This window comes from Netta rufina, assembly GCF_964035555.1.
Source record: "Netta rufina genome assembly, chromosome: Z".
In the NCBI taxonomy this organism is placed as follows: Eukaryota; Metazoa; Chordata; class Aves; order Anseriformes; family Anatidae; genus Netta; species Netta rufina.
The window spans coordinates 77,812,747-77,836,420 of record NC_140126.1 but is presented as its reverse complement, the minus strand read 5'-3'; the positions used below and the strand labels follow the sequence as shown (position 1 = coordinate 77,836,420).

Below are 23,674 nucleotides of genomic sequence, written 5' to 3'. Positions count from 1 at the left end.
AGCAGCTCCCATAGTATTAGCCTTTTCTCTGAGGTCTGAGCTGTGCCCCATCTCTTCTTCTTTGAAATATATTTGGGACAAGCTGCTATGGGAGCTGTTCCATGCAGATGTCTTGCCCAGTGGGGCCCTTTCTCTTCTTGAACTTTGGTTGCTGCAACCCGGGGAAGTGACAGCGAGCCACATGCACTGAGCAGCGCACAATGCTTCGGTGCTGGTGCTGGTCCTTCTTAGATGAGTCCCTGTGATGGGTAAAGCAAATGGGCAACGGGTAGAGCTTGCACTCTGGGCGGCAAGAGCAATCTCTTTCTATTGTACATGTGCTGTTCTGGGAGCAAGAAACAATTCCAAAAATGTAGCTCTGGGCTCCAGTTGGACAGAACCGTAGCTGTATCCTGAATATTCTCAGTGGCTTGGCTTTGTCCAGTCTTGTGGCTGTCAGAAACAACCTGGTAAGGTAAGAAGCTAGATGCTGAATGTTGTTGCTCAACCTCTCCTTTTGGAACCTTAACTGGGGAGTTTCAGGGTTGTTCGAAGTGTTTCAGGCTAGATTAGTCTGTCAGCCTCTTTCTGGACAGAACAAGTGCTCTGCTGCACAAAATACATGTTCACAGCTGTAATCACTAAGGTTAAATTGAGTTGCTGTTAGGCCGTGGACATGCTCATCTGGATGAGTGTGAGTGCATTTAAACTGATTCAGGGCAAACAAGAAGATGGTTTTGGGGGAAAGCCACTCTTCACCTATTTTGCAGCTTCTGCCAGCAGCTCCGTCAGTGAGATGCTGCTGATGTCTGTGGCTGGTAGAAACACGAGGCACTTGCATCCCAGAGGACTGGGCCCCTTCAGAAACCTGACGTCTGAGCTTTACTGAGGAGATGCCACACCTGCCCTCTCATTTGTTCTGTTGTACAGGGCTTTGTTTGAAGTGTCCCTTATAAAATACAAATCCCCAGAGTTAAACCAACATTGCTGTCAAATGCACAGGGTCAGCAAAAAAAAAAAAAAAAAAAGAGGACAACCTCTGAAGGCAGCAGTTAGTGGTGACAGGTAGCATACAGGCTTTGAGGGGAGGTCTGGCTTTGCTTTCTTGAACCTCAGGGAGACGTGGGCAGTCACGAGCAAGTTGTCGGACTTGGGCGGGCAGAGGAAGCTGGTGACTTTCAAATATGTGCTTAACTAGGTGCTGAGCATTACTCAGAAAGCCTCGAAGGCATAATGTGCAGGTAGCTGTTAGGATGCCCATGTAACTACTTCAGCTCACGTAGTAATTTGAGTAGTTTGCTGTAGTTCTTAGTACAGCCACTCATCCTATCGTGAGCTTGCCCCTCAAAAGTGGTTGTACGAGAACATTGTGATTACATTGACAGGTAACATGGATAAAATTTGGGCGTTGGGCATGCAGAGGTTATTTGAAACATCTATCAGCTAGCTGTCAGAAGTGAAAAACATTTTTCTCTGCCTGTTAACACAGGTGTTTAAGTTTCTAATACAACCATACTTCTGGACTTGAAATAGTGCTTGGGCTCATTTTTTTTTTTCAATGTTTTTGTAGTTCTGGAGTCTCACAACTGAGTTGCCTGGGATCTGTACAGAATAAAATTACAGTATGTGCAACAAATGATTCCTATCAGATGACCAGAGAGCGCATGACCCAAGCAGAACTGGAATCACGCAATCGAAGCGCAAAGTTTATTAAGCCTGGTGGACCATATTTAGGTATGGTTGTATTTTGTTTTCTACTAGATGTCTGTAAGTTTTCAGTAACTATTTCCTTTGGCATGCTGTTGGCAAGTCCTAGTTTTAGGTGGCTCACTCTCACGTTGCAGATTTAAAACCTCCTGTTGCTGCGTTCAGAAGTTAGCTTTTTCCAGCCTCCCCAAAGCCTGCCAGCCTTTTCTTCCTTGTTCCCATATTGCTGGGCTGGTTGAAATTTTGACTGTTGAGCTTTTGAGGGTTTTTCACTCCCCATGCACTTACATCCTCTGTTTTAGTAACTAATGTTTTTGTTTTGTAACAGCACTCTTGACTACCTAAATACTGCACTAAACCATCACCTGAATTTGAAATGTAAAAAAAAAAAGCAACACTGACGAAGCTTCCTATACAAATTCATAAGCTTACTGTTTTTTGCATATGCTGATGCTAATTAGATTTATTTTGTCTTCACCATGAATGAGCAACTGTTACCATAAGACTGTTTTTCCATTTAAAAAAAAACAACTCTCAAGACAAATAATGCTGGTTCCTTAAGCAGATTGGCTGCTTAAACAGACCCCAAGCGAAAGCTTTAAGTTAAGGAAATGGGGCCTGAGGATGGGCGGCAGCAGAATGACAGGATTTGGTGGTGCTTCTGTTTCAGGCTGGCACAGGCGAAGCCCAGGTGGGACAGGCTGGGTGCTGCTAGAGCACAGAGGGTGGCTTTCAGCATGCTTTATATGGTACAGGTGGGGAGCTGGGGTTGTCACTCGTGGTAGCAGGTGGTTATGTTTTTGGCTGATTGCTTTTAAGTGATTCAGAGACACGACTTAAGCAGGTGCTTGGCTGAATGCTACTTCCACTATCTGCTGTGCCAGGAGGCACGCATCTAAATTGGTTTTACCTTGTCACAACATTTGGAATGCATTCAGGAGACAGCTGGCCAGCTCGTGGTGCTCTGAAAACGTAATCACGTGTGTTTGTGTGGTTGGCTTTGTTCTTGGCAGCCAGGAGGGCAAAGTCCAAGGGCAGAAAGATCATAAAGGTTTGGCCTGCGCTGGAAATACATTTCTACAGTTCCTGGGGACAGCAGTAATCAGCACAGCTATGTACTGGTCTCTCCCCTGTGACTCCAGAAATTTCCTGAATTCCAAGCGTGTCTGACGGAGGAGAGGTGGAGCCTCGGATGTTCTGACACATCCTCGTTGGCCTCCCTCATGTACCAAACGTGACTTGCTTGCTTCAGAAAAATGCCTCACATCCTCTGGCGGATTGCAACATTTTTTTACTACGATAATATCACGTTTTATATTTTTTTTCTGTTCTATAGCAGGTGTTATTTAAAAACTGAGTAGAGAAGCTGAGGGCTGTTTCTGGAAAGCTCAGATCCAGGTTGGGCGCTGTTACTTTTACACTCTGGATGCACTGTTTGCAAGCACTTGCATTGCTCCTCCGGTTGAGAAACATGCCTCTTTGTAGCTTGATCCAAAATGCTGAGCAGGCTTTCTTTTTAAACTTCTCTGGCATGGTCCCAAGAAGTGTTAGGTTCTTGATATACTGTTTTCTGCCAAACTTGATGACATATATATGAGCTTATGTAATAAGAGGGGGGGTAAAAATTTCTGTATAGAATGAGTGACTCAGGTGATGAACACCAATCACTGGTAGTTTCTTTAGGCAGTGGTGCAATTGTTTCTGTAGACTTGTCTTCCTAGGCACTCTTCAGTGCTTAAGCATAAAACTGGAAAAATAATAAAAGCAGCATCTATCTATATAAATAAATATGTAAATTTTCCTATCACTCACCTACCTGTTTTTATTGTATTGAATAATATTTTAATTCTGAACCTGATGCATCTTTACTCTCTGAATATGCCAGTGGATCTTAAAATGCTAAGTAAATACATTTTTAGAAAAATCAATTTCCTTGGCTACTTTGAACATCCCTGGTAACGCTTTTTCGTTTTATCCTTAATTTAGGAAAAAGAGTACAGATCAGAAAAGCACCACAAAACGTTTCGGATGCTGCGCCTGAGAGGAAGAGGTCGACACCCATAAACCCAGCAAATACGATACGGAAGACTCATGCAAACAATACTGTTTCTCAGCGACCGTATAGGGACAGGGTGATTCACTTACTGGCACTGAAGGCTTACAAGAAACCAGAGTTACTTGCTCGCTTGCAGAGAGATGGTGTCAACCAGAAGGACAAGAATTCCCTTGCAGCTATCCTGCAGCAGGTCAGATCATGGTTGCCAGCATTTTTTTCTCCTGCTGTTCTTTTAATCATAATTTAGGGGTATGTTACTCCCATATTTAAATGAGAAAAATCATAAACACTTTAATCTTCTCCTCATTTCAGTGTTTCAAACGGCACTATGAAGGGTCCTCCAAATGCAAGCCAAAGTGACAGAAGGAAAGACTAAAAGATCTGGGGGGTAGTTTTGTTTTTCTAGGATGGCAGGCAGCAATTCACTTTTTTTTTTTTTTTTTTTTTTGCTTTGTTGTTCCTACTGCCTTTTTTCCCCATGCTTTTCTGTTGCTTGGACTGCTGAACCAGCTAATTGAGAGTAACTGACTTTACTTTCTCTCAGTTGCTTGAAATAGATCATCACAGTACTTCATATTTGTTGTGATGAGTTTACGGGGAGAAGTCAGTAGTCAAGTAGGTTAGTGTTCCACATGCAGTTTGTGGCCTGTATGTGGTATGTTGGCTCCTCTTGTGACCTGTTGTGGACTGCAGTCTGTTGAGGGGTGTCTCAGCTGTCAGTAAATGAGAAAGGCAGTGGTCCTCGTTCGAGCAAAGGTTCTCTTTGCTATTGTATGAATTCTGCTTCTGTCATTCCTGCAGGGTTTTTTCTTATGCAGTAGCTTTTCCAGTGCTTCTCTGAGTTAAGTTCTGCTGGTGTTTCTTCATCACGTTCATCAAAATCACCAGTAAGCCTACGGTGTTTTACAAGGTGAAACTTGTAAATTCTGTGGTCAAGAGTGACACTAATTTTTCTACTCAAACAGTTCTGAGAAGGCTCATTAGGATATAATAATATGCAGTGGATGCTGACTTCATTTTTTTAGTACTACTGGTACCCATAGACTGTGACTGAGTTATGCAAGTATATGCAAGCGTAAGCCAGGAGCATTTTCTGTCTATCTAGGATAGTTTTGAAAACTACTACAGTGAGTAAAATTTAATATTTATGCAGTTGGCGTTGTTCCTACACTGAATTTTAAACACTGGTTGCTCAAATACGTAAAGTATTGTTTCTTTGTTTGCCCAAAGCAGTGGTAGTTTTTGACCTCGAAGATGTGCAATTTAACAAAAGCTGCATTCTTACTATGAATTTAAATAGTTAATTTCATATTTAAGTTGATTTTAAAAGTCCAGAACTTCAGCTCTCTAGACTAAAAAAGAAGTTCTCCTATCCCATTACTTTTGGCAATGTTTACAAGAGACTTTTAGAGTCTGAAGGTACTAGTTCGTATTCAGAAATGATCGTGTTAGCAGCACCATGAAAAACCTTGCTCAAATTTTTCTTGTCTCTGTAGCCAGTTTTAGTGGAATCTAATATCAGGAGCCTAAACTTGCTAAGATCTAACATTCACAGTTTCATTCTCTGAGAATATAGCTTTAATTCAATTTTTTTAACAAATGGTTTAGTTTCTGGGTGTCTTGGATACTTTTAATTATTTTTAAGCAGGGGACACTTGCACACAGACACAAATTAGTAGCATTTATTTATAGTGTATTAAAGGATAAAAAAATAAACTCAGGTCTAATAAATTTCAGAATAAGTCAGAAAGTGCATCAGAAAATAAAGCATGCTTAATCCACTAACACATTTAAATCCTTTTTTCTTTGATCATCGGCATTTATAACTTTTAGTAAACGCTGGGGAGAAGAAAATAGTGAAAGCTGCAGAAACTGGTGGTCGTTTTTTACAGAGTGATTGAACGTTTTGTATCAGGCAAATGGACCAATGTTGTTTTTCTTTTCCTCAAAAATTTAGAGGAGGAAGTCTGAAACAGCCCTTTGGGTGGCAGCAGTCCTGAGGTTTTGCTAGTTAACTTTGAGTATACTTTGTGTTTTTCTTAGGGAAGATATTTTAACACCTCACTTGCAGGGGCACATGACTTTCTCACGACAGTGACTTGCTGCAATGAACCCTGTGTCTGCAAGAGGAAGAGTGTTTCTGTGCGTCTCTCCTGGAGCACTAAATCTTGGTTTTAAAATAGAAATTGTTAGATATGGCCACAGTTACCTTTTTTCATCTGTCTGCCTTTTGTGTGGCAGAATAATCCATCTTTGTAGTAAAAGTGCAGTTATCCTGTAAGCCTGTCCAACAGAAAGCTGTAGTTCCTTGCAGCGTGCACTCACTGGGGAAAGAAACACCATTCTGTTTACCAGGCAGGAGATGACAAATAAGCTGCTCTTGCTCATTGAGGTGGTGATGGAGATGCTTGCCCAGGAACAGCCGTGCACCACAACTGCAGTGCCGTGGTGTCCTCCTGAAGTGGAACAGCTCTGAGTCTGCAGCTGGGGATGTGCATTCTCTGCTCCTTCACAGAAAATAATATTAAAAATCAGGCCTGTCCACATGCTGTACCAGTGAAGACTGGGCAGCTTTGGCATAGCTTGCCGTGGTTCTTAGTGCTGTATTAAACTCAGTGTTACGTTGTGCAGATAAATTTACATGAGCATGTTTCATATATCCAAAATTGACCATGTTTTTTGAGGATCAGTGCGCTCATTATATGAGAATGACTTTGGTCTTCACCTCTAAAATCTAGAACACTCGTGCTTGATTTTGTTTTCAGTGATGATTTAGCTCTGCTTTACTACTGTGGTTTGTGTTGAAGTATAATGAACTTTTTTTCTTTTATTGATGTCTGCCTGTAGGTAGCCAACTTGAATCCCAAGGATAACTCTTATACTCTGAAGGATTATGTATTTAAAGACATTCAGAAAGACTGGCCTGGATACAATGAATTTGATAAACAGTCACTGGAATTAATACTTTCTAGGTAAGTTTAGTCTCTAGGGGAAGGAAAATAAGTTTTGGAAACTTTCATCCGGGAAATGAGGAGTGTGTGTTTTCCCAGTAATGAAAGAATTATGACATGGATGTTTTTGCCTTGTAACCTGAAATATGGGTAATCCTTACAGAAGAGTAAATTCATCTCAGAATACCACCAGCACCAGTCTTTTGGAATCTCCTGTAACTTCTAATAAAGATGCTGCAACAGCTTCTCCTTCCCAGGTATTTTGTGGCTTTTTAACATTATTTACAATGTATTATGATTTAACTGGCTTTTATATTGGAGTAAAAGCTGTAATGCAGAGCACTAGTATTGTCTTTATCATATGAAATACTGAAGCTCTTATTTCTAGTTGGTCAATTACATTTTTTTTAAAGATGGTTGCACTGTCAAAGACTTTAAACCGTATGCTCACATAGCTCAAGAGCTGCTATGTTTATTAAAATCTTCGGGAAAAAGCAGTTCCTGAATACATGTTATCTTGTAAATAAGCCTAGATCTCACAGAAGCTATCCACGTAGTGTCTGAATAGTTGAGGCATCAGCCTAGCATGTCGCTATCAATAGCACACTGACCTTGCAGGGAGCTTGCCTGTAGAGGCTGAACTTCTTGGCTACCCGTTATTGTTACAGTCACATACTTTCTGATTAAATACTTAATAGTTTTGTATTGACACGTAACTTGATTATCTTGGTGTGTGGGAAGGTCTTCTGAAAATCAGACATACAAGGTTTATATATATATTTGTATAAATATTTGTTACACAATTGCATACATTCAAGGTTCTTTGTGAATATGGTACTTACAATACATCAAACCTGCACGAACATCCTTGTGCTGCTCTTTAAATATAATGCTCAAAGTCTAGAATAAGGACAAATTGCCATAGCAATCTACTGTTTGAGGGAATGTTTTTCTTCCTGGCATCATTTAAATACTTGTTATGGTGCAGGGTAAAAGGCAGGTCTGGATCAGTGGGAGGTACATCAGCCTTTTCCCAGCCTTTTCAAACTTAACATACATACGTCCTGTTTCTCTAAAAATAATAAAACAGGACAATACAAACTCTTTAGAAAGTGCTTAAAAAACTCCATATAAAACACACTGCTTTATGGAAAAGCACAACTCTTTCTGTGACAGAAACTGCACGTTAGTAAGTGCAACCAAAACTTGAAGGAATTTGGTTTTGCGAGCTTGTGTGTGCATAACAATAAACGAGAGAGGACTTGAAGCCTCTCATGGTTAAGGTATTTTAGTGCTGCTCGGAGCTGCCATGGTCAGCCAGGGACCTGACCTCCTCGTCTGGCTGCAGCCTTCTGCAGTCTTAGCTGTAGGCTTGGACAAAGAACTTGAAAAACCATAAGATTAAAAGCTAAGAGTAAACAAGCTACGTGTTTAGCTGCATCAATTTCTTGCTGGGTGCCATTGTTTTAGGTGTGGGATGTATGTTCAAGATTTGCCTGTTCTGAGACGCTTTTGCCCAGACCGGCAGCGAAACTGAGTTCTGCTAATCTGTTTTATTTTTCAGAAACGCCTCTGGGATTCTGACTTCATCGACCCCCTGATGAACAAGAAGCCGAGGATCTCTCACCTCACCAGCCGAGTCCAGCCATCCTTTGGCACCCAACCTCCTGCCCCTGCCAAGAAGGCAGCCCCGGCCCCACCACCAGCCGACGCGGCGCCCGCCCCGCTGCCCCTGCCCACTGCGTGCACGCCTGCCTCCAACCCGCCCCAGACCGCCAGCTCCAACTCCCCCAGCACCCCCAAAGGGCATGGGACCCAATATCTGCCCACAGACAGCATCAACCAAAACAGCAGTAGCAACTTCAAGGACCAGCAAGAAAAATATACCTCTCGGACTCCCTCGGGAACCCCAGCACCCGCTGACAGTCTGTTGGAGGATCATACTGTGCCGGCAGGAGAGGACGGCATGGTTTTGTACAAAAAGTCCAAGAAGAAGGCCAAAAAGCATAAAGAGAAGGACCAAATCAAAAAGCAGGACACTAGGAATGCAGGCGAAAATGAGAAGGACCTTGAAAAAGAAGAAACTGCCAACCTGAAAAACCCCTCCAGTTTGGAGACAGATGAAGGTACCCATACACTGCTTTTCCTAAATATTGCATGGGTAACTGTTGCGAAAAGGTGCTGGTAAAAATGGGGTGGAAAGGTGAATGGTCTGTTTTCTCCACTTGCTCTATATTAAGTCCCTTCCCATTATCCCTAACTTATAATCATGAATTAGGAAATCATATTTTTGCCTGCCATTGCACTACATTTTATCTTTTAGTTTTAAAAAAAGAAAAGCCCCAAAACAGATGCTGAGCTTGTTCTGCTGGAACCTGAAGTTAGGCATATATTTAAGAATTCTCACTCTGCACTACTAAAATGGTTAGAACAAAGAAATATTACATGGATTCCTGTTGGACTGTAACCCTTTAAAAGGAAGGGCTAGGTGCTAGAAAAACTCAAGTAATAGATTTTTTTTTTAAACTTGACTTCCATGAAACCGAAATTTACTTTTTTAATCAGCAGGTTTTAAAGCCTTTGCTCTAATAACGTATGATAGAGAAGCTTGTCAAATATATGTATTGCATACTATTTATTGAGATGCATATTTACTGAAAGACATGGATCAGAAATAAATGTATTTAATTAAGTATTACAAGACAAAGTTCATGTTACTCTACCTTTTGTTGGGTTTTCTAAAACCTGTGTAAACTGGAAAATGGTTTACTGGAATTTTGGTTTGAACACTGCTGTGTGCTCTTCTCCATTTTAGCCACAGAACCTACTACTTCAGCGAACTAGAAGTCAGGTTTGGCCCTTGCCTATCACAGCCCAAAGGAATCTTCAGAGCATGCAGGGTGCCCCTTTGAAGGATTGTGTGTGTACATAAGTGTGCTTTGAGATGGTCTTTTCACATTTACCATGGACATACTGCCCAGTGCCCGCAATGTGGCATGGAATTGCCTTGGAAATAATTCATGCCTGACTACAGACATGTGAACATCTTTCTCCAGACACCAGTAACGTAATTCTGAATGGCTAGGGAAGTAAGGATCCATATTACCCTCCAAGTTCATGCTTATGTTGAAGTTTTCAGATGGGTCTAGCCATTTAAGCAAATAATGCTCGAGCTTTTGGAAGTAAAATGCTCACAGCCAAATTGTTCACAGAAATAGTATTTTTTTTTTTATGCTGAGGTTATGTTACTGTTTTGCATTTTTCTCAGAATTTATTCTTATTCCTATACTATTTTCTACCATACTTCCTGCTTTTAACCTGTGATAATATTAAAATTAAAACTAATTCAGTAGAACACATGTAAGTCTTCCTGTGATTTTGCTCAGCTTACAGCTTGGTAAAAATGGCTGAGCTTCGGCAGAAATACTGTGCTTAAACAGCAGTGATGTAAGATAGTAATTACAATAAAGGATTGTGTGTTTTTTAAGCTTCCCAACAAACCCCAAATGAAAGGCAGGCAGATTACGAAGATACTGAACCGTACTTCCTGTTCCAGCTATTTTTCTTATTTGTCAAAAAGACAAATGTGTCTTGAAATGTTTCTTTAAAAAGAAGGACTGGAGGTTGAATGTACTGTGTTTTCACAATGCCATCTAAAAGAACAAAAGAGCAATTTACAAGTGCAAATAACTTTCTACCCCGGTATTGCCACGTTAATTGATGAACAAGTCTTTGTTGCAGGTTATTGAAGCCTGAATGCCAGTAACCCATACACAATGCTCTTGACTTTCCTGTCTACAAGAGTGCTGAAATTGAATCCAGCTTTGGATATCCAAAATGGGTAGGGAAGGAGGGACAAAAAAGTGACATGAAAAGAACTTCAGCTTTCTACTCCCTTTATTGCCATGCTCAGAAGCCTGGGTGTTGATATATATCAAACTCTGTTCTTTGTGTGACTACATCTGCTGCTGCGTAATTTGAATTGCTGTGCAGATGCCACATCATGTCTTGAAATAAGAAAAGTTGACCTCTGAGTAATAGTTTGGTCATGCAGACCCTGTAGAATAAAGTAGCCATGCCCTCTTTGTAAACTCTGGTGCTGCCTACTGTGGAGAAGGTCTTGTGAGCACTATTATTAGTGCATAGAGCTTATTGCCAGTAATTTACTGTGAGAATAAAACTAAAGGATTTTTTTTTTCCAGTCCATCAGGTCGGTACTGTTTAGCTCTATTAAAAAGCTGTTTATCATGAGCATCAAAATTCTACTTTTCCACAGGAGTTAAAGAAAATTCCACTGCCTCCACAGATACTCCTTCATCGACAAGTGAACTACCAGACTATATCATGTGAGTACAATAATAATTAAGCATCATACCACTTACAGATGATTTTTCAACTACTTCAGTAAAAACTCTAGTTTAGCTACAAAACTGAAAAATTACCAAAATATAATTTTACATTAATGACAAATTCCTTTAAAATGACAATTTCCTCTAAAGGAACATTTTGATTTAAGTCAACCAGCTGCCCTATTTGAATACCCCTAATTTTTGAAGTCTAAGGCTGTCCCTTAATTATTTTGAGGGGGAAGAAGTATTAAGAACGATTTTTAATATGCTTTAGCAGATAAATAAAAATTAAAAAATTCACTCTTCCTGAAGACCAAAATGAAAAGCCATATGAACTTGTATTGCTTTCTGTTTAGGGGTGAGGCAATACAGAACAAAGTTTGAATGCTAAATTACTCAGTACATGAAGTTTAAACACCTGTCCTGTGTTTTCACTACTTAGTACATCTAAAGTACATCTGATTAATTGGAAGCTACAGCAAAATATCCAGTTTCACCACAAAATTGTAAAACAGGGGCCTAGAGATGGTCATGAAACCTCCATTCAAATTTAAATTCTAGCTTCTTAATTATGACTACAAAAAAAAAGTACAAATGTGCTAAACTTGTATATGAAACGTTGCATATCTGCAATGATTGGGGTATTGCACTCTTTACAAATGAAGAAAGACTTCCCAATTGAGTTTAATTTTAGCTCCATAGCAGATTGTCACGTCAGATGCCCAAAAATTAAAATTCACTTCCTATATAATGAAAATTTTCGTACCACATTGCAATAAGAAGTATGGAAGAGCTTGCTTTGAAATGGCATAACAGTAGAATCAGTAGGTTGCCTAAATGCTTTATTAAAATACTAAAAATAGTTTTCTAGAAGAGGATTATTCTTCACATTGTAACACAGAAATAGCTTCTGCATATTTAATGCAGCCGTGCGTCGTGGGCAGCCTGAGGCACTGTGGGGCAGCAGTTTAATGCTTCCTGCGTTGGGCTGAGAATTCAAACACTTAGCCAGCTAGGAAGGGGATGTCCTCATAGGTCTGTTCAGAATGGAGAAGGCCCTGTGAAGCAGGTGAGGGTAGGTGTTTGTCTTGTTCACAGTGATTGGGAATTAGTTGAGGTCAAGAATTTTGACATAAGCAGAGTTGCCGGCCTGGATTATAGGAGAGCAAACTGTAAACTACTCAGGGAACTAGTTAGCAGCATCCCTTTTTAGGGGTCCATCAGAGCTGGTTGGTTTTGAAGAACCACCTTTTAAAAGCCCAGATGCAGGCAAACGCAGTGTGTGGCAAGTCAAACAAGTGGGGCTGAAAACCAGCCTGGCTGAACAGAGAGCTCCTTGAACTGGGGCAGAAAAAGAAAATATATGCCCTCTGTTATGCAAAGTCAGGCTTCACAGGGAGAGTGGAGAGCAGCAGCTCGCATCTGCGGGGAGAAAACAAGAAAAGCCAAAGCTTGACTTGAACTGACACTTGCCATTCAGTTAGTCATGAAGTGGCCAGGCGGTGGGACTTGATGGTCTCTGGATTCTGCTCTGTACTATCCAAACACATCCAGGCACATCGTTACACCAGTCTGGAGTCCACTGATCGCTCTCTGTTATTGCCAGGCACAGCAGGACAGGTGTCCTTTGTTGTTGTCTCCCTGAGACCTTGCTCTTTTCTGGAATTGAAGTTTCTCAAAACAACACTTCTGGTGTTTTGTCATATAATCAGCTTGTTGCGCCTAGTACATCCTGCCAAAGTGCCCAGGCCTGTGTTTGCAGCTCTGGGCGGATACAAAGCAATCAGTTCCTAGCTTCTAGGAGAACAGTTAATTCTTTCCTCACAGAGGTAAAGAAGGGCAGAGGGCAGCAATTAACCCGTTCCTCACAGCACCTGTCTGATACTATGAAATGGCTTTGGTGTACACTCATACACACGCTTGTTTGTTTTTTTTTTTTTTTCCATTAGGAAATACATAGCTATAGTCTCTCATGAGCAGCGCCAGAGTTACAAGGATGACTTCGATGCAGAGTATGATGAATACAGGAGTTTGTATGCTCGGATGGAGAATATCACCAGGAGATTCATGAAGCTTGATGCACAAAGGAAACAGCTTTCTCCAGGGTCCAAGGAATATCAGGTAAAGCAGAATAAAACCACACACGTTTGTTTGTCTTTTCTCTCATCTTTTCCAAAAGTCCACATTCTCAGCACAGGCAGATGCTTCAGCATAGTAATCCATTAAATTGTATTGACAAGGTTTTAAAAGTTCAGTGTTCAGGAGAGACCAAGTGACTGGTCATATAGCTGGAGTTACCAGATTGGCTGTGGCTTTGCTAACTCTGCCCCACAGCATCCCAGTGATGTGCTGCTATATTGATGAGGGAGAAGCATAGAAATATGGAGAACAGCAGCTATAATCCTTGGGCTTTGCTGACCAGCTGTTTTCCATTATCTGAAGGAATATGTATTTAACTACATGTACTCAAAAGGACCTACAGCAACAAACATATTCAGCTTCTAGGTGGCTGGCCCAAACCCTAGCTGAAAATTTTAGCAAAGAAGGGTACTAGGAACATAGCATTCCAGTTTTTGAGCCTGGGATGACATTGTTTGAACATGCAAATTTCATCTGTTCAGTACTGATATTCTTTAATTCTGTGTGCATGGTGAGGGTTCTTGGTAGTATCTGGCTACCCTTTATAAGCTTTTTTTGACAGATTGCAAATGTATTTGAGAGTAGAAGGAGTATTTAAAAATAGTTGGTACTGCTTGGTCAGACAAATGAGAGAAACCTTGCAGAACTCACATATGTGGTCTGACTCAGTGTGGACTAGCTCTCGTAGCCTCACAAAACCCTGCAAGGAGTTGTGTAGCCCTTAATTGAAGACTCCACCTAACTGAGCTGTCTGTGAACACAGGTATTTTACAGTGGCATGAATGACTTCACAAAGGGAATCTTCAAACACATTCTCTTCTTGTTGCTTATTTACAGGTTTAATTGCAGATCTGGGCTGTTTCCTAGGTTTGTTGGTCTGGTTATGGTTTGTTTGTTTGTTTTTTTTTTCCGTACAGGGGAGGGATGGCTCTTGGATAAGAAAATATCTTGAGTAAACCTTTGCATTTTTACTGCTTTACATAGTTGCATTTTCTATTAGCAGTGAAAAGTTCTTTATTATTGTCTTCACTTTTTTTTTTCCTTGAAGATCCTTCATGAGGAAGTCCTAGAAGAGTATCGAAAGGTACAACAGGTATGTGTACCACAAGCTCTGTGGGAGTTAGAAATTGCTGTGATGGGCTTGAGGCCATTTTTAAGCAAGGGACATGAAATACTAAACTCAGAAATATTTTCATGCCCTAATTTTCTTTTTATCTTTACAGTCTAGCCCCAACTACTATGAAGAGAAATATAGATGTCAATATCTACATAACAAGCTGTCTCATATTAAAAGACTTATAGGTGAATTTGACCAACGGCAAGCAGAATCATGGCACTAGTCTTCTGCTTAGACCAGAACATGTGAATGAACAGAAGCTTATTTATTTAAAATTCCAGATGAGTTGCTCTAAGATTCTAAGAGGCTAGAACTTTTGCATTACAAAAGTTTCAGTATTAGTATACTTGAGTTGACTACTTCTGTTGTTGGTGGTGTTGCTTATGCATATTTGAAGCTGCTTTTCCTGGTCCCTTCTTTTCTTCAAGACTTATGTTTGTCCATTGAAATCCATCTTATTAGTAGGTGCTGGGATCCCAGCCCATCTACGATGAAGTTGTGCACATTTTAAGAAAATATTGTAGCAAACTGAAGTACTTTTGGATAAATATAAGGCTATTTTTCTGACCTTTCTTGTTAATGCAAACTCTTTGCCTTAAATGGTAGAAGGTTTAGAAATTTGCACAAAAAAAAAATTAAAAAAAAAACAAAACAAAACACATTGTTTTGGAGGGTTAAAGAGGCATGTATATAAGTGCTATATACAGCCCATACTTGTTACAACAGAAACTCATCACTGCAACTCAAACCCCCCATTGCAATGGTTGCCTTAAGGTGTTTGCTTGTGTGTATTTAGTGTAGCTAAATTATTAGCTACACTGCTTCCCACTTCTCTGCAGCACCTGGGAAGCACTACGTGGCCTACCAATGTCTGGAAGTGTGTGCCTGTACTGTGTGAGTGCAAGAATGTGTGGGTGTGAGCATGTGTGATGGGGAATAAAAATTAAAAAAAAAAAAAAAGCTGCTACTCTAAGTAGGCCAAACGCTCAGGTTAAAACAACTGACGAGTGTTGCTGTAGGTTTTTTCCTATAAAATTGCTACTTCTTTTGTGGAAGATGAAAACATTTCCATTTCAATAGTTTGTCAGCTTTATTAATGTTGGGAAAATTGATACTTTACAAAAATTAAACAGATATATAGTTTTGGGGCAAGAATATAAAATTAAGCATGTAGGTTACCTATTTATATACTGCTATAAAGTATTTTTTGAAGAGAGATATGCAAAGAAGCTATTGCCTACATGAAATGTATATTTAAAGATTTTTTTCCTGGGTGCCAGGAATGTAACAAACAGATGTATTTAACTATGAAATACTGTGATCACCAAACAGCACAAACTTTCATTTCATGCAGTTTTTGGTTTATTTTGATTTAAACTATTGCTTGCTTTGTCATGTGAAAACACAGGTTATCTGGTCAAAATAGAGCAAAAATCTTTGTTTGTTTTATTGTTTTTGTCTCTTAAAAATGCTGCCAATTGAAAAGGGAAGCATTATGTTTACAAATCTGGTTTTGGAATATTTGCCAAAATTGTGGTAGTATCTTTAGTAAACTTTATCTCCAGCATAAAAAAAAAAAATCATGTTGTGTGTCACTGTAAACCAGAAAATGTTTGAGAGTTGCCAGAAAATATGCATTCAGGTAAATGGGGATATGAATTTTTGCCTTAAATTTGTGGGTTCAGATGCCTTCCATATGTGAAGATGAAAGAGGACGCAAGAGGCATCTCCCCTTCTCTTGCATGAACACTATACTTCTGTTACGTATTTTGAGACCAAGTTGGCGCTGAGTCCCTTGGCTTATACTGCACATTTCAAATGGCAAAGTGAAGGGGAGACCTCTTGCTTCCCATCAGCAGCTGCGTTCCTCTGGGCGCAAAGATGGAGCTTGGTCTTGAGCATGCACACAGCAGTGCCCAGCTCTGAGTGCAGGGGCTGCTAACTGCACTGTAGCTGCACTGGACGGCTCCATTTCAACCCAGAAACAAAGCAGCTGCTCAGATTAAAATAAGGGGAAGCTTCTGGTATCGGGACCCACCCTGGCAGTGCTCTTTATCTAAACTGTATGCACAGATCTGACTTTAGCTGCCACTGTGGTACGTGCAGTGCTGCTCTACAGCTGCGTTGTTACCATTCGTAGTGCTACCACTGTGTAACTGAGACCCAGTGTCGTTTACTAATTTTTCTCCTTTTACGAGAAAAAGATTGATCTGTATTTGCATGCATCTTCTGGTTTACAGCCTGTGTATCTGTTGCTGTGGATTATTGTACTTGAGAGGTCCACTGCGTATCATCATGAGACCTGACAAGCTACTGTAACGACCTTAATTGAAGGTTTTGCCCATTTGCATCGAGCATTTCTTAGGCCTTGCAAGTATACCCAACAGCCTATGCAGATTTACAACACTGTTTTGCAATACATATCTCTTGTTTCCCTTGAGCTGTCGTTCCTGTTCGTCAGATGCAGAGAACTCACTGAAGCTGGGCCTGTGACTGTATTGCCTGTCCCACGCTCCATTGCTGTCCAGCTCACTCCGAGGAACAAGCACTGGGGATAGTGTTGTCTTGGCTGGGGTTACAGCAAGCCCAGAGCAAACAGTTGATGTAGAGAAGGGGCAGCTGCATGTGCTCCTGCCTGGCTGGATCTCACTGCGGCTTGAAAAAACATGTAGTCAAGAGGCAGGCATCAGCCTGTCCAGATGAATGGAAAAAAGAAAATAATCAGAGGAGGACTGTGTTCCAATCTTGCTATGGTTTTGGGGAGGGAATCTATGCCCAAAGAAAACTGTCTCAAAACAGTAGCTCCAAACTATCACAGGAAGCACATCGCTGTTGACTGCTTCCAAGCCTTCATTTGACCTTGTCAGTTACCAAAAAGTAGTAATACAAATGTTTTGCAAGTGTTTTGTGAAACACTTGGGTAAGTGGTAGAGGCAAAGTTGCTTCAACATGTTTTAAACAGGATTCAGGTTAAGGTGTCGATATTGTAACTTTGCTCATACGTTAGCTTTTTTAAAATGGTGATGTTACAACCAGTCTTTCTGGATATGTAAATGTAGATTCGTGTGAAGATCTATGGCTGCTTTGAAGTATGATTCTTTTCATAAGTTTTGCTTTCCTCTGTTTGTGTACCTGAGGGGAGAGGGATGTGGGCAGCAATTCCATAGCCACCTTCTGGGCAAGGATATGGAATTGTCTCAAGGAGGACAGCATCTGGGAACATGAAGGCTTACAGCAGGGCTGCGAATCCCCCTTGCTGAATTGGAGAGTATTCTAAAACTTTTTCAATCGTTTCTGTACCAACTGTATTAAAACTGTATGTGAAAGACCCTGGGGCATTTTTGTTAATGAACACTCGAGCCGTTGTTGCCCCTCTGTTCTGCATCAACTTAGGTTCAATAAAATGTTGACTTTGCAACACCGAGGTGTGGGCCTGTCCTTGTCTGGGGGTGGCTCTCCCGGGGTGTGTGTGGCCTGTCACCTTGCCGCCATGCTGAGGGGCATGGAAGTGAGAAAAATGCTGCTGGAGAGCAGGAGCTGCATTCTGCCATCCTCGACTGAGCACCCTGCTCCAGTCGTCTTCTGCTTCCAGCTGGTCTCCCTTCTGTCACCCAAGGGAACATCTGGCCTCTTCCTCTTCCCTTTCCTCAGCTGGAGCTGACCCCTGATCCTTATTTTGTTATGCTGAGAGCAGTTCCTAACCTGAAAGAGCAAGATGTTCAACATGCCAAAAAAATAGTGTCTGGAAAACTGTCAAAGGCCACGGGGCTTTTTTCCCAGCGCTGCATGGCCAGAGGTGAGGAGGCAGCGTTCTTCCAGGTCTCGCTGTTGGCTGAATTTCAGGCTCTTCTGCTCCAGAGCTTGCTTGCCTGTTGGTCAGTAACTGTTAGTACTGGACACTTGCATTGCTCCCCACAGGTAATTGTTGGTTACAAATGCAAAACTGATGCATGAATGAAGGGTTTAGAAGCAGGTATTTTTATGCTGGCTCACATTTCACTGTGCCCTTAAACTGCTTTTGGGGTGTGTAAATTCTGCACGTGTAGTAGTCCTGTGCATTTCTGGCTGCCAAAAGCAAGACAACACCCCTCCAGAAACCACACACTCTTTAAAACCCTAAAACCTAAACACTTCTGAAGTTCTCGCTTTGTAACTTACTGCATTGGTGACTTTTCATTTAGCACGTGTAAAAGCTTAAATTTTGATGACACACACAGATGTAGTCATGCTTTCCATGTGGAAGGAGGGCTTCTGGTGCAGTGGTAAGCCTAGAAGCAGCACCAGGGCTGTGCCTCGGCCTGGCGCTTAGTAGTGCACTGGGGAGCTGTGATTCCTGCTCTGGATCTGCCACTGCTGGGATGCTGAGCTGCCATCAATGAACTGCCTCAGTTCATTGCTTGGAGGATAATTGCAGCATCAGAAAACGGCTAGATCGTAAGATGCTGAAAAGGCCTTCATCACAGGAAGCAGCGTGTATGTATGTAAAAAGACACCACAGTCTTTATCAATATCTCATGTACGAAACTGAGCTCCTCTGTCTCGCACAGATAATGGGGCTGCCATGGTTCAGGCTCTTTTGGCTATTTTTTCTTGTTAGCTGAGCACTCATGGATGCTTAAAATGTGATTGCTGGTTACACACGCTGCCTGCCTGTAGCCAACACTCCAGCCTTCATCCTGAGCAAAGACCACTGAGAGCTTCGTGTGTTCATCTTCACCTCGACATCCTGCTGGGTGCTCAGCAGGGATGGGGTGAGGTTGACAGACCCTACACACTTTCCCTGGCCTTGAAGACAATGAAGTGCATGCTTTTAATATACCCGTTTTATTAGTATAAATGTTGGCCACTAGACACACCTGGAAAAAAACAAACAGAGAACACCTCTTCAAAGGAAAGCCAAAAATGCTTGGGGGGAAAGAAAAAAAAAAAAAAAAAAAAAAAAAAAAAAAAGAAGAAGTAACTACAAGCCTGTAAAACTTTGACCAAAAGCTTGTCTTTCAGCCCAAAAAAAGGACAGCAAACACTATGTCACTTGCCCTCCCCTATCAGCCCTTACCCTGCTACCGCTGCTGTGACACGGGCCCGAGCCAGCCCTGGGCAGCACTGATGGCTGCAGCACACGGCTCCAAACCAAGGCTGCCTCCCTCTGAAGCATCCTGTCCCCTGTGAGATTTCTGACCGTCCGTCCAGCTCTTGCCACAGGAAACCACTTGCAGTCGCACATTTTTGTCAGAACGCCGTCAAAATTTCACCATGCAGGCTTTTAGGGAAAAGAAGATGAGCAGGCTCTCATGGGCTTACGGGAGTGACAGCGTAGATAAGATAACGCAGACTTAACAGGGTCCCGGGCTGAAATGCCACTCGCTCTCTGAGCAAGTGGAAAAGGCTGACAGGCAAAGAAAAATGCAGCAAGACTGGTGTTGATAAAGCTGCTCTGGGTCCAGGGCTGTGCCAGGAGAACAGCAGGATGAGAAGGGCACTGCAAGGGGCTGGAGACCGCTGGCGGTCCTGCAGCTCAGCAGAAAAGGGACAAAGTGCTTCCAGAGCAGCAAGAGGAAGGTGGCCCCTGTTTGTGGGCAAACAATGGCAGTTTTTCAGAGCACGCGTGGTGTTTTTTTCCAGCAAAAGCACCCACAGCAGCATCTGGAGCTGTACTTCCCGACTCGGGAGCTTTGTGCACACCCCAGGTCACCGTGGTCGCACTGCCCGAGCAGCCTGCTGCTCACATCCCAGGCTCGCCACCGCCACGCCACCGCACCCAGCTAAGGAGCAGGGCGTTGCAGGTGCCTGCTGCCCAACGTGATACGTCCCCCTGCTCGTATCAGGCACACACTGTTGCCAGAGCGACTCTCTGGCTGGAGTTGCGAAACTCTTTCCTATTTGCCAAGCCAGAAGGAGAGCAAAGTATTGTGCAGTCACCAGTCGCCCAGTAGGACATTCAGCCTCCATGCCAGAGACCTGAGCCATGGGAATCTTCACGGTGTAAAGTAAGGGAAGCACAGCTACAGAGAGAGAAACAGCAAAGTGTAGGATGTTGACCTCCGAAGCCCTGAGTAAGGCAGCGCTCTGTAGAGGATCCCCATCATGGCACTAGAAAGCAGTGCACGGTACAGGCCCCTGATAGCTCCAGCCTACATGAGCAGAGATCACCTACAGGAGAGGCTCAGACATCTACGGAGGTGCCTATTTGGTTACAGGATGCCAGTAACAGTGGCGCTGGGTGCTGCCCAGTCTTGTTCTCTTCCCATAAAAACCTTGCCCTGGGGGACAAGCAGACCGAGGCTGTCCCATCTCCCTTTCTTGGGAAACCCTCTGCAAGCTGTGTGCAGGGCATCCAACACACCAACACTCACCAGCCGAAAGGCACAAGAGGAGGAGCCGCCTCTGAGTTGTGACACAGGGAAGTGAGGCAGCCCCAAGGAGCCAGCGGTGCCTCTCTGGGAGTTCCTCGCTCAGCACTTCCCAGCGAAGGGGCCGGGAGCCACACGGGCGTGGGGAGCAGACATCTCCTCATCTTTTATCTCAGTCTTTCTGAAAGGCTTGGAGTCCTACTGGCAAGCGCTGTGGGCAAGCAGGCTGATTACTGCATGGAAGATTTCCATCCTCTGCCACTATCAGCCAGCATCTTGCATAAACAGGTTCTTCAGATTATCTGAAAAGGTGCACGATCCTTCTATTTGCTGCAGCTGCCCATGAGCTGAGTATCACAAGTGCCTTCCAGAAACACTGCATTTTTTTCTTCAGTTTCTGCGAACTGCTGTTGACAAAAAGGAATTTGTTACTGACCATGAGTTCACATTTTAAATAACCAATTTACTCAGAATCTACTCTTATGCTTTTCCTGATCCTCCTCTTATATTAGCAACAAAAGCATGCATACCATAGGGTATTTTTGCCTTCTTTTTTTTCTGGCTACATTGTTTCTTCTGCTTTTCTCTTCCTACTCCCACTGCAAATAAAAAATAAAAATAACAAAATAAATAAATAAATAAATAAACAATAATAACAATAATAACAATAATAACAATAATAACAATAATAACAATAATAATAATAATAATAATAATAATAATGTGTCCTTGCCGTTTGCAAGTGTTTTAGCTGAAATGGTGCCGAGAGAAAAGTTAAAACAGGAGGACAGTGATCCCAATAGCCAATACCACACTTGTTTGTGATTCAAAGAGGGCTTATCTTGATTGTCTGTTGCTGCAGCCAGCTGGAAGTTTGCTTGTTCATTGATCTCCCTGTGACCACATTAATTAATGAAATGAGCTGAGGGCCAGAATTAGAAGCCACAGTTGTGATGAAGCACATGGAGACGTGTTTTTACATTGTGAATTTTCTCTGGCTGACAAAACAACACGCCTTTGTTGTTGGGTGTTTCTGCTATGAAGGCATCTTGAGATAGAGCATCCAGGAAGCAGACCAAGAGCACCAGTCCTTTCTGGCCAGGGCCCTGGATCTCTCCAGGCCCCATCTCCTGAGAACGCCCATGTGCTGAGGTAGAGCTGGAAGAGCGATGTCTGAACAAAAATCGCGTAGAAGTTCCCTGGACTGGCCTACAAAAGCTAGCAGCCCTCCTTCCCATGGGGCCACGACCTGCATGTCGACAGCTCACATTCATGTTCTGGGGCAGAAAAAGCTGTTTTATGGAAACTTCCAGAGGGGCCCCCAGCTGCACGTGCCACCAGCAGCCGTCTCCATGATGATGCTCCTCAGAGCAAGTGCACACCAGGGTGTTTTTTTTTCCTCCTGGGACTGGCAGCTGAGGGAAAGAACAGGTAGCGTTCACACCGTTTCCAATAGTGACTATCTCTGGTTCCCTCACGGTCTTATAGGGGGCATTGCCATGAGAAATAATCTCAGGAGCAACTGCAAAAGTCACAAGGATTTGCCTGCCAAGGACAGCAAACAGGATCGTGTGACAGGAAGAGGCAGACCTGAGTATGTACATGATTTTATTTAAACTTGACTCCCTCCATCCCCAACCAATTATGGAAAACCTGAAATTGGATTTTTCTTCCCTTATATTTCTAAGAAATATAGGTTGTTTTTTTTTTTTTTTTTCTTCCTGAAAAGAAGCTCCGTCTATCTTTCAGGATTTAGTTTATAGGATTTCTTTGTTAACTCATTAAGTCCCCGCAGGAGTATTGATTACAAAGCATTAATAATTACATTTTGGACATAATTACAAGTGGGCAGTAATCCACAGACCTTCTGAGCACCTTTATGCAAGATGCCTCTTCCAGATGTCTTTTCTCCTCGTTTCGACACTGGTGCTTTCTCCACAAGGGGAATTAATTATAAATGTCACCCTCCCCTCCAGAGGGCGTCCGTTTCAAAAATGATTTTCTTACAAATCACCTGGGGCATTCACTGATACCATCTCTGCTGACAGTGCTGTCAGCTGCTGACTTCAGCAGAGCAAACTCATGCCCTGCTGCATTTCATAGGGAAAACCTGTTGGGAAGGAAAAAAAAAAAAAAAGTTCCTTCAGCAGCAGGAAAAATTTTAATCAGATCATTCATCCCTCTTAGATGCCCCAACGATAACCAGCCACAAAAGATGAACCTGCAGGAAGCCAGACTTCATTAATATTGGTACCCACACAGCCAACTTTTTTCAACCCAAATAGCCTGATACGGTCAAAAGTGGCTAACACCACTTTTCCTTCCTTCCTTCCTGCCTCAGCTGTAGAAAACAATGAAAAAGAAGTTATGAGAAGGTAGTTTTGGTGGCATGAAGACAAGTAATGAAAAAAAAAGTTGTGAGACCTGCGCCCACCCGAAGACCCACGGGCAGGACCAGCTGTGTGGAAGGATCTTGAGGTGTGTTCGGGCTGTGGCTGGGCTAGGCGTGTTACAAAACCCACTTTGGTCTCGGTCCTTTCCCCAGAGCACCGAGGTGAGGACGAAAACACTTCCAGCAGAAAACGTGATGCATTTTTCTAGCTCCTATAAGCATCCCGGGCCTATTTTGGCCCAGAGGGACAGCCAACTCAGCCAATTCAGGCACGCCTTTCGCCAAGCGCGGGCATGCCGGAGCCTGGCCTCTTCTCTTTGCCCACACAGAGCGGGATCCTGCTGCTGTCTGACCACGCTGGGGCTGCCTTTTGCCCATAGCAGGGGTAAAGTTCCTCCTTTTCAAAAGGGGGAGCTGGACCCACAGCCCTGGCATCTCACGGTCTGCGTGGAAGCTGCCTAAGACCAACCCACGGAAAGCTCCCTCCCCGACCACAGGTGCTGTGAGGCGGTGACCCAGCGCTTGCTGGAAGGGGCTGCCAGACCTTTTCAGAGGCATAAGGTTATGTAAAGAAAGCAGGCCAGGCTGCCTCGGAGAAGGACAACACGGTTTGTTGGTTGGAGGTCAAGGGCTG

The 23,674-nt window shown here is 42.7% G+C and overlaps 1 protein-coding gene across 4 annotated transcripts in view; it reads left to right on the top strand.

Annotated features, from left to right (window-relative positions):
* ELL2 (elongation factor for RNA polymerase II 2) overlaps positions 1–17,027 on the top strand; it is a gene marked incomplete at its 5' end in the record, with an annotated part of 39,937 nt that extends 22,910 nt beyond the window's left edge. For 3 of the 4 annotated variants that reach the window (XM_084305530.1, XM_084305532.1, XM_084305533.1), the window contains 9 exons: positions 1,550–1,713; positions 3,673–3,932; positions 6,590–6,714; positions 6,857–6,950; positions 8,258–8,819; positions 10,970–11,039; positions 12,992–13,163; positions 14,230–14,274; positions 14,405–16,883. In XM_084305530.1, coding sequence (XP_084161656.1) covers positions 1,550–1,713; positions 3,673–3,932; positions 6,590–6,714; positions 6,857–6,950; positions 8,258–8,819; positions 10,970–11,039; positions 12,992–13,163; positions 14,230–14,274; positions 14,405–14,521 — 1,609 coding nt within the window. In that variant the 3' untranslated portion in view covers positions 14,522–16,883. Of the gene's footprint in view, positions 1–1,549; positions 1,714–3,672; positions 3,933–6,589; positions 6,715–6,856; positions 6,951–8,257; positions 8,820–10,969; positions 11,040–12,991; positions 13,164–14,229; positions 14,275–14,404 lie in introns of all 4 variants that reach the window. The other variant, XM_084305531.1, reaches the window with a different exon arrangement.
* Between the last annotated feature and the right edge of the window lie 6,647 nt (positions 17,028–23,674).